General features: G+C 34.1%; 1 protein-coding gene across 4 annotated transcripts in view; it reads right to left on the bottom strand.

Moving 5' to 3' along the window:
- Window positions 1–18757, bottom strand: part of LOC138733790 (nipped-B-like protein) — a 177919-nt gene that overhangs the window by 29384 nt on the left and 129778 nt on the right. For all 4 annotated transcript variants that reach the window (XM_069881279.1, XM_069881276.1, XM_069881277.1 and 1 more), the window contains 12 exons: window positions 14355–14537; window positions 10093–10290; window positions 9882–9953; window positions 9704–9793; window positions 8825–8928; window positions 7263–7349; window positions 4439–4670; window positions 3979–4130; window positions 3528–3608; window positions 1247–1347; window positions 508–646; window positions 227–309 (listed from right to left, as the gene is read on the bottom strand). In XM_069881279.1, coding sequence (XP_069737380.1) covers window positions 227–309; window positions 508–646; window positions 1247–1347; window positions 3528–3608; window positions 3979–4130; window positions 4439–4670; window positions 7263–7349; window positions 8825–8928; window positions 9704–9793; window positions 9882–9953; window positions 10093–10290; window positions 14355–14537 — 1522 coding nt within the window. The remainder of the gene's footprint in view (window positions 1–226; window positions 310–507; window positions 647–1246; window positions 1348–3527; window positions 3609–3978; window positions 4131–4438; window positions 4671–7262; window positions 7350–8824; window positions 8929–9703; window positions 9794–9881; window positions 9954–10092; window positions 10291–14354; window positions 14538–18757) is intronic.

The raw sequence follows: 18757 nt of genomic DNA on the forward strand, positions 1-18757 counted from the left end.
AAGATCCTACATAAACTATCAGACAGATTCTTAAATGTGTAAAGAACTCGATGCAGAATTTCTGTTCCATAAAAATATTTGTCCAGGCAGGTCTTAGGGATCTATAAAGTATATTGTTATAAGTAACTTTATTAGTAGGCATTTAGCATTGTGAAGTGGTTTGGTTTGTCTTTTATTTTATGTGGAGTTGGTTTCATCAATACACAAAGAATGCAAAAGTACTTACTTTTTAAGGAAAATAGAAAGAAAGTTTTGTGCTGTTCTCATGGCTGTTTCATACGAGTTAGTAATAAGCACATCCTGATCCACCTAAAAATAACAACATTTACTTGTCTAATATTTTAGCATACACAGAAATATGATTTCCAGATCAGCATTTCTCATTCATCAATTACAGCAGACATAAAATTACAATACTTAATTACTAGAGCACCATCATAAAATATTATACTTACAAAGTCATTCCTGCACAAAAAAAATAACGCTTATGGCTTTTAAAAATCTTACATTTTTGTTTGATTCCTCCTCTGAATTAGAATACTTTTCTGTTGATGGCAAATGCACCACACACTGAATAAGTTGTAGAACTAGCGCTGTTACCATCTGAATATACATAGGCTCTCCATCAGTGTCACTGCTGTTTAACCTGTTAATAAGAAAAGAAAGCATTAACACTAAAACTAAACAAAAAAGACAAAATGAAACAAAAATTCTTGGTCCTAAATAACATCTTCCTAAAATTATTACCACAGCAAGAAATCTGTGTTCTATACATGTATCTAGTAATTTGCTTTGTTTATCTAATAATTTGCGCTTAAGACAGTAGAAATGAAATGAATAGTTCTTAAATGAAAATAATTCAAAGGACTATTAGATTGATTTCCCGGAAAGAGTGCTCTGAGTATGAAATTCAGCCAGAATTTTTTTATTAAGCTTTAGTAATAAAGAAATTATATAAAATCCATACAAACAGAACAAAAGAATTTTTCAACAAAAAAAACCCTGAATGCATGCTAATATTACACTTATTTACATCCTTAGTGAGACAAATAAGATATTTCTATTTTTGTAAGCAGGCATAAATATGATGACATAAGAAGCAGTGATTATCATCAACCTCTAACAAAGCACAGCTTGTGGAGTCACAGATTTTTAAAGAAGTTGTTAATACTGAAGACTAAAGTTCTATATCTACAAAACTGTAAATGCTACTGTCTACAAATCATCAATCTATGTCAGAAATTACCTGAAGTTTCTCAAACTCCTCTTGCTAGTTGGCAGTCTCGCAAGGGAAGTGAAAATTTCTTCTAGTATTAACTGTCTATGTTTTTCATATCTGGAGAACACCTATTTAACAGTTACAGGATCGTTAATGAAGTATTCATCGTTATGTAAAATATCACTTGTTAAATATATTGTTAAAAAGTATATATAGAAACATACACTTTACATGACATTTAAATAAATTATATTTAATGCATATCTTATTTTTATCCATTGCTTTAATCAAAGCAAACATTTCTTTATAAAACACAAAAAATTCAAATATATATATTTTAAAATCTTCATAGCATAAATGTGTAGTGGGTCTTAAAAATAACGTATGTTTTAAAAATTTCTGTCAGTAGTGCAAAACACTATAATGTTCTGGTTTGGGCTAAAGCAGAACATAGTGTCTGACTTTTCAGCTAAGCCTGATGTTTATCACCAAAGTAATGGGAGATCGCACCTGCAGGAAGGGGCAGGCAGGACAGGTGACCCAAAACTGACCAACAAAATATTCCATGCCACACATCATACTCGGTATAAAACTGAGGGATCAGGAGGGTCACCCGAGAATCGCCCCTCTTCTTCGATGGCTGGTGTTCAGGGAGGACCTCGCTTGTCTGTCTGCCCCTGATCCCAATCCACATGCTGCGGATTCCCTTCCTGAGTCCAGCTCCCACCTGCTGCTGAGTCCAGACTGGGACTTTCCCTGCCCCTGCCCTGCAGGTCAGTGGTGACTTACTGGTCATCCAGGGAGTTTGAATTTGGTTTGTATACTTGTATATATTTTAGTATTCTGTTATTATTATTGTTTTCCTTTTTATCATTATTGTTTCATTAAAGATGTTTTAGTTTCCAACCCCCAAGTCTCTCTCTCTCATTTCCTTTTTCCTTTTCCTGTGTGTGGTGGGATTGGGACTAAAAGCTGCCCGGTTTTAGCTACTGACCTGGCGGGGGGCGGGGGGCGGGGGGCGCTAAACTGGGACAATAAGAAAGTCAAAAAGTGTAATGCTAAGTTTTCAGACTCCAGTATAGAGCAAAACACTGTGGTAACATAAATTAACACAAACATAGTTTCAGAATGCATTTTAAAAAAACAGTTTTATTTCACATCCTAAGCTTTACTGCTTGCCTGACATTAAATATTCTTTCAGTTTACGGGGTCAGGATTGTAGAGTTTGCTTCTCCTTTTTTTTAGGCAGAATTACTTTTATAAATACTGGAGTACATGATCCTTACAAAGACTGAAAACTTCCACTTGAACAAGCACATCAGTGTTGCACTGCAGTTTTCCTGAAATAGTATTTTATCTGCCCCATGATTTTTTCACATAGCCACCTCTTCTGCGGAAATGGATTTATTCTATTTTGTAGAGGTACCCTACTAATTCTATAGCTTATTCCATTGCATAAATTAAAAACTTAACAAAGGAAATAAGGAAACCATACTGTGAAGATTTCTTATGAAGGAAGGAATAAATCATTATATTAAGGGAATGAATTAGCTTAAGCAATAATAAGAATAAAATCTTGGCCAGCTTGCAGTTAGAAAGAATGTGATTGTATCAGGAGTTTAGGTTGCTTAATAACTGTAACAAGAAACAAATCAAGTCCTGCAGCAGGAACAAAGGACAGACCTGAGCACACCAAGAGGACACAATGAGGAAGGAGATAAGATAAAGACCATCAGAGGCTTCTGAAGACACAAAGAAACTGTGATGTGCATACAAGAGTGGGTGATAAACTATGATAATAAGTTTGGGGGGGGGGAAACAATGGACATGTAACACTTGCAGTAATCTATATGCATATGTATGTTTAACCAGTATAAAAGTCATGTAACCAGTATCAATAGTTAGGTGGATTACCCCATGTGTACCCCGGGTCCATTTATTAAAGGAATACCTGCTTAATAATCAAATTGGCATTGATTATTGAGTTTGGCTTTTCATGGCATCACTTAAGAAAAGAAAGGACAGGTAAGAGGAAGGGATTTGTGTTTTCACTTTAAACATCATAAACAAAATTAAGTAAATTCCATGGCTTAAGTAGGCTGTTTCTTCCTATAGAGTACCCTGCAAATAGGAACAGGTAAGTAGATTTAATACTGTTCCTAGAATATGATAACCAACTGTAAAAATATGCAAGAATAAAATTAGTTCTAAACTCCAATCCTCTACCAGTAAAAATACGGCCTATGTAAATGACCTAATAACTCTCAGAAACACAGGAACATGAAACTGCAAATTAAAATTTACTTACTGCAGTCACTAATTTGATGGCGCATAACTGTAGTTCACTGACATTTTCTACAAAGAAAGGTGTTATTCCCATAGATGATACCTATCAACAGAAAGTAGTTATTGTAAGTATATTTGACTAACAAACTGATACTTACACAGTTTCACAAGTAGGTTATTCATTCAGCAGGTAAGTCATTCATCAAGTATTACTTGATATTATTTGTAAATAAAATATATTTGCATACAATCATTTTAAACTTTTCTTGACTTTACAATAAAAGCCATTAAAGATTTGAACATTTACTACTCTTCTGCAGATAACATACCACACAACAAAATAGTCACTGCTGTTAATAATTCAAAAGTTTATACTGATTTCATACTTCATGTAATTGAGACAATAACACTTTACAGTCTCTGGGAAAGAAAATCAAACATTCTCAGAGAGAAATTCTTCTTATAAAACTTACCTGAAGAATTGTTGTATCAGTAAGAAGCTGTATCTCTAGCAACTCCGACAAACTGCTGACAATGTCACAAACTTTGTTATACAACATCACTATAACTCTTTGCTTGTGGGTGGAACACTTGGCACGTTTTGCTTTTGAACTTAAAACACCACCTAAATAAAATAAAAAAGACCTGTATCAATTTTATCAATGTTTCACATCAAATATTAGGAAATATATGTTATCATCTTCCTCAAAAAATGTCCCCAAAACAACTCCATGACTACAGATATGTAAATGCAATTGCTTACAGAAGAAAAGGTATTTAATAGGATCAGCTGGAAAGCAAAAGTTTCATATTTTCATAATTGCTCTGAATTCTGGATCCAAGATTTTTAAAATAGTTCTTGAAGTTGGACACCCACATCTGAAGGTATGTATGACAACAAAACACTAAATGCAAAACATTTAGAATACTAACCGCCATGAGGATCCACTCTATAGACAGGATCATATTGAGGATAGAGAGTGTTTTGCAAATGAAATTTTGTGTATTGAATAACTCTTTCTATTACATCCTCAATATATACAGCTTTAGGCATATTTGGTGATGTCATAATATTGATAGCAGTAAGACAAGCATCAGCAGATTTTGTCACTCTCTCCATTATAAGATCTCTCCATAATCTCTCCTCATCTTCAGTGTCATTGTTCTATAACAGGCAAGTAAAGCAAAATAATGTGAACAAGAAGTCAAATTTTTATCCTTAACAAGTAAAAGATAACATTATTTTAATATAATTGCATACACACACATACAAAATGCTCTATTTCCTTTATGGCACAAAAATACTTTGTTTTAGAAATCAACTAATGTTTATTTTATCGGCAACAGTTTTATAACCCTAAGTCACAATTCTTCAATATCTCTCTGTATTCTTCTGCTAAAACACAAAGACGCTTTCTGTGTATCATCAGGAAGCACTATGAAGGAAGATTGCCACATTGTCTACTTAAGAATGATGTACCTTAATCAAAATCTAAACTGATTCATCTAGTGTTTTCTTCAGCAGCCCATGCACACCAGTTGCTGCTTTGATCAGTCTAATTTTTGCCACTAGAGGGAATTCTTACACAAAAAACCTGTTAAGTCACACAAAACTCAGAGAATACAATTTTCTACAATTCACAGAACGAATCATCTGTTATCAGTATATTTAAGTGTTATCAAATGTGACCATTTAGATTTAGCATAGGGTGTAGAATCTCTGTATTTCTGTGTTTGTACAAGTTATAAAAACAAACATACATAAGGCTACGAACACCCAGAACTACAGAAATATTGTAATAACATGATTAATAGAAAAAACAGGTGGATTTTTTAATAACTTCTCTGGTACAAATATAGCCTACAGAGAAAAGACTCTTTCCTGCCTGTATAACAGCACTACTCAACACTGTTGGCTTTTTTTGTAAAAATAAGGGGTTGGTGAAACCATATCAACTTTTTCCCTTTGGGATAAGAGAATCTAAAAATATCACAGTGCATTATATATACAATAAATATATATATTTGAAAAGTCAACATAAATCTGCAAATCAGGAGATACTGGTAATTTTCTTGCATAGAATGGCTATAAATAATTTGTTCTTTACACAAAGGAAGCTTAAAGAGAACCAAAACCAAAACTCACCAAACAAAAAAAAACCCCACAAAACAAAACCCCAAGTAGTTTTAAATATTTTATCTTTTTTTTGCTCATTAATCTTGGAAATAAAAAGAATCTGCAAGTGCAATCTGTCTCTGGAAAATATCCTGACATGGAGGTAAGATATTTTCACTGCATTGTAAAAGAAGTAAGCTTATTCCTTAGCAGAGGCTTTCTTTACCATAATGACCCAAATCATGTTTAATGGGTTTTAAGAAAAATCTCGAACTTATTTGGCTAAAGATTTCTTCTTTTCTAATCAAAGCTTTGTTTCCGAATGGCAGTCATTGGACAATTTCATTATGTGTTTAATAATCTAGAGTTTTACTACAGAAAGCTAAAATAAAAATATCACTGGCATAAAGACTCAATCCTACTGAATTAGAACAGGTAAACCAGCACATTCTTTTCACTTATTTTTCATACTGCTAAAGACATTCAGCATTGTATAGTGAAACTTTGAAAACCCAACAAACTATCTAAATGAAAATGCTTAGGTACAAATAATTTTCATTTTCAAGTTCAAATTCTTCTTTTCTGATATACATAATTACTCTCTGTTCCTGCAGATGAAGAATACTTTCCATAAAATTCAAGAACTCCATTCTTGCTAGAATACTGTTTTGACAAGAAACATCCTCCAAATCCCCATGTAGTTTTAAATATCTATAAAAAACCCAACATAAAATCCTAAACTTCCTTTTAATTTTGTTTACATTGATTACTTCAACTTTGCAGTATAAGAGCAGACCTAAATAAAGCACTTCCTCAGTTCTTAATGCTCAGGAGAAGAATATCCTCTATATGAAAGCTGTAATACTCTTCCATCGTGTAAGGGATGTTTTGTGGACATGTAGAAAAGTAGCAAAGAAATGTCCAATGGTGTAAGTTACACCAGTTACCATGAATATTTCAGGAAGAAACTATAATATTTAAAATTAAGTCAAAAGACAACGCAATTGTTCGCTGTGGGAATTAGTTGATAAGTTTTGCTGCAGTTGGTGTGCATGTTTAATTATCTTGCCATATAAATCTGTCATGTATCAAGAAATAATATGTAGACGATATCCAGACATGATGCTTAGCTGTCTAACAAGATATAGTTGGCAATGATAACCTGATGGGAGTCTCCAGACATGGTTGAATACGTCAAAAAAACCATAATGAACAACCTTGAGGAGATTTATATTCTTTGTTTAAAACTAGTATATATACTCGCTGTTTTTTGTAGGATCTTATGCCTTTTTTAGAAGGGCATCCAATTCAGCGCTGAATTGTATAATAAAAATATTATTATCTTTGCTTCAAAGACTTTGTCCTTTTTAATATTTTACCAGTGAATGAATGTTTCTCACATTCGCAATACATTGTTAGTTATCAGTACTATAGTCAAACATGTTTAATACTGAAAGAATATAATCAATTGAATTTTACTTCAAATCTTAAAATTTGGCAATCTCTTAATCGCATACATATTAAATCAGAAATTCCTTTCACACATATGCACAGAGTATTTGAAACTATCACTATATGGGACTCAAGTGAAGAAAACCCTATTCTACACAATGATGTGAAATAATGCAATTTGAAACTCACATGGTTGAGTAATGCAGAAAGCTTTGATCCATCTTGAATATTCTTCTCCAAAATATTCAGGACTTTTACGGTTTTATCTGTTGAGAGCTAAAACACAAAACAAAACACATTAAACAACTGTAGAATAGATAGAACATGTTATGTAATCTGACAAACTTAAATTGTAAGTAGTCTGAGATAAGGATTGGATAGTGACTTGACACAGCATGACTGAGAATGCTGATAATAGAACTAAACTAAAGTTGCAATCAAACTGCATTTTCAGCCAGCAAAATCCATAGAAATGTATTTAAAATTACATATATATCATTAATGTTGCATAGTTATATCCTTTTGCTTCTAGAAACAAATTTACAAAATCCAAGTATCAATCACAAATTCTAACTGACTATATAGAGCTTTTTTAAAAGAAAATTCAAATTCTATGGGCAAGCAGAAAATAAATTCCCTAAGACTTGAGTGGTAATAAAAAGGAAATGTATTCTTAATAACTATTAATAACTGTTAACTTTGACAAACCAGCATGTTGAAAAAAAGTAACTCACTGATATTCTACAGAATTATTATTAAATAATCTGTACAATATGCTAAACTCCAGGAGAGCTGGTTTCATTCATCCAGATATTATTGGTGCTTACCTTTAGAAGCAACAAAATTCTGATTACATACACATATGTATGTATGTGAAAAAAACAGGGAACAGAGCTTAAGGGTGAGAACTATCAGGAAAGAGAAACACTCAGATTCATAACATCCTACAAAGGAAGGTAGGGAGATCAAAGAAAAGTCCAGGAAGAATATCTAAATCTTGGATTAAAGAAAACCCTTCAGAGTGACTTGTATAATAAGTGGCTTCAGAAAAGCTTCATAAATATAGTAAATGGTCATGAGCAGGCAGGGGAAGAATTTAACACAAGACTGCCCAAAACCAAGAGTTCTAAGATAAGGAAAGCAAGAACATTGTTTCTAGAGTTCCCTCAAACTGAAGTCAGGAAGAGTACAGCAAAGAAACCACAATATGCAGTGTAAAGAAAATTAATCTTATTATCACCTGGGGCATTAAATCTTCTCTGTTTGAGAGGGCTCTATGGATAGAGGAAGGAAGTAAGCAATAAGTGTGATGCCAGATGGACACCATACATTTATACTGCACTACTGGCATATATCAGAAAGGAGGGATCTTTTTACTTTGGCAGCAGGTTCTGTTTTACTGTGGTTCCTCAACACTATCTGTAAGGAGAAAAGCCTATAGGGTTGATGTAAGCAAATTAATTATTTTAGATTTTACTGCTCAGGCGTGTGTTACCTATTGGCATATACTGCTCTGAGTCAACACTAAGACAGAGAAGGACCATTCAACAAAAATGTCTCAGCTTCAGAGATGGTAACAGTTAAGATGTGGTAAATTTTTAAGTACTTCAGCTAAGTCAGCAGAAGCACAACTGTTCACAGTATCTATCAAATGCACACCTGAAGAGGGTGGAATATTACAGGGGACACAAGTTTTTGTATGTTTAATAAAATTAAATGTTCAAAAAGAATTAAATAATATGAAGATGTACCTTGTCCATAATGCCCATTGCCTTGATTTTTGCAGATTCACTACCCAACTCACTAAGCTGATGTTTTCCCAGCAGCAATTCCTGTGGAATCTCATCATCATCACCTTTAAAAAAATAAAAATTAATAATCATATTTTACAGCAACTATGAAAAAGCCAATTTCATATATTTGAATATTTTTTTATTATTTTCTTGTTAATAGTATTTTCTTCATTATTATTATTATTTCATTAAAACTGTTTTAGTTTTAGTTTCCAACCCACAAGTCTTTTTCCTGTCATTTCCCTTTCCCTTAACCTGGAACCCAACTGCTTGTGTTTTAGTTGCCCATCAAGCTGGGTTCAGGCTAAACCATGACACTAATCTGGCTTACTTTCCACTGAAAAGGATAAGGAGCATACAGTGATTCAGTGCCTCAACCATAAGTGCATAAGCACTCTGCTGCTGGAACTGAATAATCAAGCTCTGTTGGGCCAAAGGCCACAACAGATGCAAAATTATGTGCCCCTGCCATTACTGGTAAGAGAACCATTTTACACTAGTGTTGTTTCCAAAGATATGTTTGACAGAAGATAACACTGTAATGACATCCCAAAAAGGTATCCTTTCCACTCCAGGGGACTATTATTTGTCTCGCTGTGATTTACGCCCCTTTTGGATTCTGTAGGGAGGAAGAAGGATCTTCTTGCAGCAGCAAATGAAACTGGAAAGGTAAAAGCCCCCACTCAAGGTAGAAGCCATATAAATGCAGTATACTGTAGAATGCATCACAGGCAAATAAATCACGAAGAAAAAAGATTGACAATATTGAGATGCAAATCTTTTCGTTTCTTATGTTTCTAATTGGGGGAAGCATTTTGAAAATTTCTGATGTATTACCAAAAGCTGTAAAATCCAGGTCTTCCAAATTTTCCAAAATATTCTCTATTGAAGCAGTAAATCTTTTGAAAGTTGAAGAATCCATCATTTCTGGTGATGAAAAGAAATATATATATATAATTATTTTATATTCAAAACAGAAAATACAAACTGTAGAAAATAAATCTTCTAAAATTACCTTCAGGTGTTAGTTTAGGTTCATAAGCTTTCCTCTTCTTTTGCTTCTCTTTTTTCTTCATTTTTCTAGCCACTAATTAACAGAATAAAGGCTTGCTTACATTTCTTACACTTATATATTCAGTACGGCATGTATATTTTAATATATTTAACATATCTTTTAAAAATGTACTAATATTATGGAAGAAAATAAAATTTTTTAAATCAGTTACCCTCACTGAGGCTAGGAGGAGGAGAATAATCATCCATATCAGAGTTATCGGGACTGCGATTACGGTAACGGCCACTACTAGAAGTCCTCCTTCCTTCGTGATAATAACCACTTCTCCTATGGTCACTAGAACTTCTTCTGTCATGTTCTTCATACTCCCATGCTTCATCTCTATCCTTTTTATGTCTTTTACGAGAAGCTACAAATGAAATGCATTTTCATTATAAGTACAAAAGTTCTACTTTTAATAGCTCAAAAATGTACATTTGCAAGTTAAACACTAACCTTATAGATGTTCTGTAAAACAAGTGAACACTCTAAAACTATCATATAAAATTCTGTTATGGCATTGTTCTAACAATTTACAGGGCATTTGTTCTGTAAACAAAGTAAGGAAAATAGAACAAATCAAAATAAGTTTCATCCCTTCATAAGAGAACACTTCAGTTATCTAAATTGTGAGTATTACTGAGTGTCCACGTTCCAATTCAGTGACTGCTCATCTAACACAGAAAGTTCCAATGAGATTTGGCAACCTAGTTGCTTAAAGATATTCTGTTTTGCCAAGACAACTAAAAATTTGTCTTGATATATATTGATGGAAATTCAGCGTAAAGGAGAAAGCTGGGGTCACAATTCTGGACCAAGAAGTGACTATATACCACAGAAGGTTATTATAATCAGTTTTCAGTCAGGACCAAACATCCCCTCAGAACTGAATGTTGAAAACATGGGATAAATGTTCTATATAGAGACTTGGTGGGAATAAAGGGAGAGGAAGTGTGTGCAGAGTTCTCTGTTGTTTTCAAAGACAGTCTTAAAGGGGAGAGGGTGCTAAAACGTAACAGAAAAAGGATGCAGAGGAGGAGGTAATTTCATCCATGAAATTGGTCAACTCTCCGTTATCTATTAGATAGATAACAATAACTGGGCTAGCAAAGAAATGTCTAACATAGACTGTGCTGTGAAGATCAAAACGGCTCAAAAAATATTACATTCTAGACTAGCAGAGTTTATTATTCTCATGAACTTGTATATAACAGTCCTGACATCTGTGTGTGTCTACCAAAGTCTCCTGAAGTTTAGAGGTATGACTCTATATAGGGTTGTTTCTGAACAAAATAGCTCCACACATTCATACAGATCTGGAACAGAACTGACAAGTTCTTTCCACAACCCTAATTTATTGAGAAGCATAGGAAATATACAAGGATATAGTCAACAGTCATTCTGGGCTCAGAACTAATGAAAACAACATTGAACCTGCGGTGATACTAATGCTTTGCACTGCACCCTAGAGGGCTCCCACTTCTGAAAACATAGTATGAAACACAGAGGTGGTCCAAGTCTTTAAGGTAGTAACTTAGTTCATGCTTTAAACTGTTCTGCTTATGGATGATCAGACTTGCTTCTGGAGGCAGCACAGTCATGTTCACAAGGCCTGAGCTACTAACACTGTCGGTTCTGAAATGGTTGATTTAACTGCAATTGAATAAATTAAGAGCTATCTGGGATACCTGAAGCGAGCATATTGGAGAAGGAAGTAGGGGGTTTATGGGAAAAGACTTTACACTTTACACTAATACTTTGTGGAGGCTGATGAAATCTGTCTCCACAGTTTACAAATCATTGGTATTAATTCAAGCTCTGTAGGACAAATTCTGACCCATTTACATCTCCATGAGAAAAGTAACTTCCAATATTGCTTTCCAGCAGAAATTCAAATTGACTGGTTTATCAATGCTGCCCAACAAAACAGAATGTGTTACAGCTGTGCTGGCTCTGCAAGGCAAATAAGATGAACATGGGAACAGCTATTCACAATCAGTCATTGCTCTACAAAGTTTATTTTGAAGTAGATTGACTAAAAAAGTAAGTATTAATAATATTTCAAGAGTAAAGACGATCCAGAATATAAACACCTAATTTCCTTCTGAATTCTGCCAAACATTTATGCAATAACACATTAACACTTATTGTATGAGAATGATTTAACCAAAGTTTAATTTCTCATCATTTAACAGAATGCCCCTTCACGAGATACTCAAATTTCTCTTCTATATTGTGAAAAACAGGCTATTCAGTGTTTTGGCTTGAATAAGAGAACGTGGGGGAGGGTCAAGGGAGGTGGAGATCCAAATGTATTGATCCTGATCGTTATACCTGAGTTTAGGACAAATGCTTGGGTCAGGAGGGGAATGTCTTCTTTCTTTGGTGGCGCCAGTTTGTCTGTGGTGCCAGTTCGGTGGAGGGGCAGTTCTGCAGTAACGGGTGCTGCTCACCCCCCCCGCCCTTCTTCCCCCCCATTCCTCCACCTGCTGGACTGCCTGGGCCGACCCACGTGGCAAGAGCCCCCCAGCACGTGCTGATGGGGGTCGGAGGAGCAACTGCTTTCGTGCCAAAAATAAATGTATGAAAGGGGAGAGGAGCCGAGACCGGGGGCGCCTCTGGCTAGACGCAGCCCTGCCTCAGCCACGCGCCCAGCGCTGTATACCTTGCTTTGCTGACTTTATTCCACAATAAAAGATTCTCGGAATTTTAGTTTCCAGAGTGTGTTAATAACATACATCAATCACTATTTCAAATTTTTTAAAGTTCAATTTTAGACAGCCAAAAGAATTCTGAAATAAATATTTGTAACAGTACAAATCTATTCAGTGTATTTATCACAAATCTTTCATTCCCTTGATATTTTTTTGTCTCTTGTTTTAACCCACTTAAGTTCTACAGTATCCTTTCTCAAGTATCATAATTTATTTTTAAACCAGATGTCCTTAATGAATTGTTTAGAATGATATCCAGATCTCTTGAGTGCATATACTGAACCTAAAATCTCTTAAAGCATATAATTACTGTGAAAGTTTTCCTTAATTTGCTTTACTTTGCATTTAAGAATTTCAGAAAACACTATGGTTAATAGGTAGATTTAGATCTCTCTAAAATTTCTGACAATCCTCTCCATTCCCAATCAATTTAAATAATTTTGCTTTACAAATTCTTTTCTTAATTCACTGTTCTAGATTATTAACATCATAAACAGGTGAAATGATATGGTAAAAGGAGAATATAAAATCCTAAATGAAGCAAATCATCTGATTACAAGTTACCTGAACATCTCATACTCACGGCATAATGCAAAACAGCATTATTCAGATATATTTTAAATGAAAAGCAAACAAACAAAAGGACATTCTTTTCTGCTTCTTTGATAAAGGTCAGAGGTATCACTATTAAAATTTTTAGCATATGCATCATGTATCTGTTGGATAAGAACTTGAAACATATTTCAAAAATCAGGACAAAAAATTTTTCTCTTTTGGACCCTACGAAAGACTAAGAAGCAAAACGTTATATTTTACAGAAGTTCAGTAAGATGTTTAGATAAGCAAAGGTGCAAAGTCTAAAAAATCATAAGCAAAATGCCTTCTGAGGTTAACGGCAATAGGCACTTCTCCTGTAGCCCTACATAGGTAACACAGCTAAGATGTTACTCAGAGTGAACTGATTGACTCCATTTTAATGAAGTTTCTTATTAGTGTTTGCTAACTGAACTACCATAGAGACAAACTAACTACATCCTTATTTGCAAGTAGGAAATCCCTTCCTAACTTAGTCATATAACATTTTTTTGACACTTACGAACTTTACCTGATTGCACACCAAAAGTCTAACTACAAGCTTCCTCTCTTCTTTTGAAATGACTTAATTGAAAAAATAGTATTATCAGCAAATGCTATTTTGAGAAATCATCAACAATAATTCCAGTTTTTCAAGCCATGGAAAATAACAGAAGAAGACATATTTTAAGAACCTTCTGGGCACTAACATTCTTAATTTATCATGTCAGAAAAGTTTAAGAGGGGATCCTTTGCTTTTCTTATCAATGAAAACTCAGAATAATTTAAAATGTATTTACTGAATTTTTTTTTTGCATAGCATTGTGTCCAAGTTTTCTGAGCTGCTTTACAGGATATTTTCTTTAATCTGATTGGCTAGAAAAAATAAAAGAAAAATAAAATCTAGGCAGTGGCTTCCTATAAGATAATTAGGGAAAGAAATTTAACAACTAGCTGCTTTACATCTTGAGTGACAAACTGAAATCAAGTAAGTTTTCTTTTAAAAGAATAAAAAGGTTCTTGGTACTTGTCTGGACAGCAAATTTGTTTTCATATGTTTTAGAGTAGACAACAAAAAGTATATCTTTGTATAAAACCAAAATATTAGCCTTCTTTAGGAGTAGGAACAGAATGATTTACTACTTACATTCAAAAGCTTCTTCGCTGTCATTGTCTTCATCAGAACTGATTTCAGCATATTTTGGTTTCTCATTAACTGTGCTACGTTTGCGCTTGTTCATTTTCACACGTTCACAAAGTGGCATGGTGGATTCAATTTCTGCCAGGAGCTCAGGAGGCAACTCCTTTAACACTGACTGATCTATGCTACCTATTAATGGAGAGCAAGAAGAGTAAATGTGAACCAACACTACAGTCTGTTCTCAGGAACTGCTTCCAGTGTATCCACTAATAAATAATACCACAGTTAGATATATTTGGATTTGTTTGACAACCCTTTCTAAAGTTGCATTTATTGTTCATACTGCAATTAGAAATTAACATAAGAAATTGCATACACATCTCCTTCAATAAAACATTTTCTCAGACATATAAACAAATTCAAATTAGTGAATTTCCTTTGTAAAAAGATATCCTTGCTCTACTTCCACAAAATTTAGTCTTATTTCAGTTCATCCTCTGAATTCAATTGGTTTTCTACCAGAGTAAATAAATTAAGGATACATTATGCCTCATAAACAGTTCTGCTTACTTTCATTCGTATTATTTAGTGTACACAAGACAGTAATCTTCCCCTTTCCAGTAGGAAGAGACAATTCATGGAAGAATCTCTGGGGTCTTATCCCTAAATACACACCAAATTATCAAGATCCCAAACTCAGTAGTTGTTTTTTTTTCTTACATCCTACTAACAGTTTTATAATGCAATCCAAATTTTCGCTTGATTCTGTTACAAAGCATAGTTGAAAAAAATTTATTTAATATAGACAAACAGCAAGCTGGACATCAGTTTTCTTTTCCACAGAGATAAATAGTTAGACATCACACAATTCTCATCACATTTTGAAACTATGATTAGGCCCATATGCAGTGAGTATGAAGGAGATTTACAGTCAAAATATTTTACAGTAACACAAGGAAACCAAATTAATTCAAAATTATTTCTTGGGGTTTTGTTTCTTTGATGTATTATCTTTATTCATCAAAGAATCTATTGCACAAATTTTAAGATTATCAGACTAAAATGTTAAGCTTTTTCCAACAACAGAACAAATGCCTTTGCCATAAGTGCCACTCTCTCCTTCCCAAGGCATACTATATTATTTAGATAGAGAAGAATCACTAACATAACTTTCTAAAATTTATTTCTATTTTTAAACTAATATCCCATCTTTAAATCCAAGCTTAGTCTCTCCCCCCTTAAACAACTTTAACCGGAATTAGAAGAGCCTTAATATGAGAAAATAGTTTCAAGCAACAACTTATTTTAAAAAGTCTTATATATTACTGGTTTCACATATCTCTACATCCATAAAAACTGCCTATAAGCAATGAAACTAATGATCAGAAAATTATTTTTCTTTAATTCTCGGGTATGTTCAGCAAGTCATCCCATTTAAGTGCATTTTTTAAAAAATAGATTTAACTTAAAATATAGGGGTTTTCAAACTGAGGTAGGGAAATACCTATAAAGTAAAACTGATAGCAAAAGTTATCCCTGCTTCCCCCATGCTGTGGTCACTCTTATTTATTTGCTTTAAGTTGCCATCGTTTGATAATTGCCGCTTGTCAAAGTTACCTAAATTCCCAATATTGCTTTCAAAAACGCTAGAAAACATTTCACAGTGTGGTTTACCATGGCACTGTGAAATGGTTATTCTTTGCAGGCTGATTGAAGGTAGTAATAAGTACGACAGCATGGACAAATCAGTTCCTTTGTGTGTACCACCAGCTGACTGTATGTCAGCCAGGTCTAATCTGCATGCTGCATAACAATGTCTGAGTAGTGGTGTTGCCACAATAACAGTCCATTTCTCTTTGTACACTTATACAGTGTCTGAAAAGAGTTAGCTTACATTCAGCCTCAGAGTAGAGAAAAATTTGCACATAATACAATTCAATTTCAAACTCAATTTCAAAATTATGCCTGAATGTTTCATGATGTATTTTTAAGATTATAATCACTGCTTTGAAGAACTGTTAGAGCAGAATTTGTTCTTTATTTTCCTTATATAGTGCACAAAGAACATCCCAGTAAGAGGAAAGATGATATATTTTAAATAAGAAAACCCTTAAAAAAATCCCAAAACCTCAAAACAAGAAACAAAAATCACTGGCTACTACTCTCCTACCTCCTAGGAATAACTATTATTGCTTTCCTTATTGATTTTATTCCTGGGGTAGAACAGCACTCAACCTTTAAAAATAAGTCAATTACCACAGTGTTAATTAAACATCAATGAAAACAATAAAAATGCAAGTACTTTAAATATTTGGAAATTTAATTTTATTTCCTTCTCAAAAGTTCCAAGCTTTTTATGTTCTTCAATGCTAAATTCAACTATAGCTTGAACTGCACTATCTCATGTTACAGATATTTCTGATGATGGTATAAGCTTCCTCTTTTTTCTTTTATTAGGGAATATGAAAAGCCTTCTTTATAAGCCATCTATAAAGTCTTTGTTTCTGTCACTATCTTCCCTGGAAGATCTGCTGCATGCCCAGTTTCCTTATCTGCTGAGGACTGTAAATAACCAAACCTATAAAGACATTTTGCTTGTGCAGTAGAAAGGAGCATGCCTGCACATGTACAAACAATTCTGATATACATGGAAAAGGGCTCCCCATCCTTTCTGAAGAAATTCAGTGATATTGTGTACTGTGACTCCAATCATGACCTTGCTAATTTGTATTTTACTTTATTACTGGAGAACAAGCCTTACAAGGAGCAGCTGAGGGAACTGGGGTTGTTTAGCCTGGAGAAGAGGAGGCTGAGGGGAGACCTCATTGCTCTCTACAACTACCTGAAAGGAGGTTGTGGAGAGCAGGGAGCTGGCCTCTTCTCCCAAGTGACAGGGGACAGGACAAGAAGGAACGGCCTCAAGCTCTGCCAGGGGAGGTTCAGGCTTGACATCAGGAAAAATTTTTTCACAGAAAGGGTCATTGAGCACTGGAACAGGCTGCCCAGGGTGGTGGTTGAGTCACCTTCCCTGGAGGTGTTTAAAGGACGAGTGGATGAGGTGCTGAGGGGCATGGTTTAGTGGTGGGTAGGAATGGTTGGACTCGATGATCCTGTGGGTCTTTTCCAACCTAGTGATTCTGTGATACTTAAGTTATGTTGAGCCAGGGCAATCCAATCTTCACTAGAAACATCTTATTAAATTCTTTTTGTATAGCTCCATATTTTATAATAAATGTACTATTAATTTGTTCAGGATAGTAAAGAAATACTTAAGAGAATCCAGTTCACCATAAGAGTCCATTCACATGGCAACAAATATTAGGTTATAAAACCCATATTAATGCCTTTTCAGTTTACAGAACACTTTTAAAAAAACAATTAAAAGAATATAGAATACAAAACCATTTGAAAGCATCTACAAAAACATGTATGTTCACCTTCAGTTTTTCAATTTGTTTGAAAAGTTTGCTAAGACATGGTACCTACTTCCCTGCTTCCACTTTAATCAGTTACATTTGACTCTAGTTTGCTTGGCTTTTCAAATAGCAAAGAAAGTAACTTTTTTGTAAAGTTACTCCACAAGTTAATGAGATTTAGCCAGTAAACCGAGCTTTCTGAAAAACTGTCCTCATCAACAGAATAACTCAATTTTTAGCAATGCATCTGATCAGGATATACTGTATGCCTGAAATGGACTATAGGCATCATTTATGCATACTCTCAAAGCTGCCACAACTATTAAAACAACAACAACAACAAAAACACAGAAGAAAAGTACCATCCAAACCAAATCTTTGTTCCACTGCAAGGAATCACAATGCTGATAAACTTTGTATTAGTGAAATTGAAGGGCAAGTCACAGAGTAGCTGTAAGAACAATTCAACTTGAAGAACTGCATACACGAACAACGAGTTCTTCAGTGCTTTTTCAAACCTATGCAATGCTGTTCATGAATTACTAGTTGCTTACTGGAGGAAGAACACATGCTTGGTTTTGTTTGATTGCCATTATCAAAAGGTTTCTTACAGAAGATATTCCAGAATCTTCAGCTGTTACTGAATATTCACTGACCGTCAAGATACTTGTTTCTCACCAAGCAATTATTAACAAAATATAATACAGTTAAAAATCACCCAGAGAATCTTAGCTAAAAATTAGTCTGTAAACGTCCACTCGTATTCTATTTTAATCTGGGAAGCTATTCAAAGGGGTTTGCCATGTATAGTAGAAAGAGTTCTACAAATATCTAGTGGATATAGTATTTCTTTTCTTCACATATGACTTAAAAAAAGAATGGCGAGGCACAGATCTGATTTGAAGTTCAGCATTGCTTTTTGTTCATAACTTGATGAGTGGTTTCAGATTTGTAGAACAGCCTTTAACTTCAGCTAACATTTACACAAATCTA

Source organism: Phaenicophaeus curvirostris (assembly GCF_032191515.1).
Source record: "Phaenicophaeus curvirostris isolate KB17595 chromosome W unlocalized genomic scaffold, BPBGC_Pcur_1.0 scaffold_34, whole genome shotgun sequence".
Taxonomy (NCBI): Eukaryota; Metazoa; Chordata; class Aves; order Cuculiformes; family Cuculidae; genus Phaenicophaeus; species Phaenicophaeus curvirostris.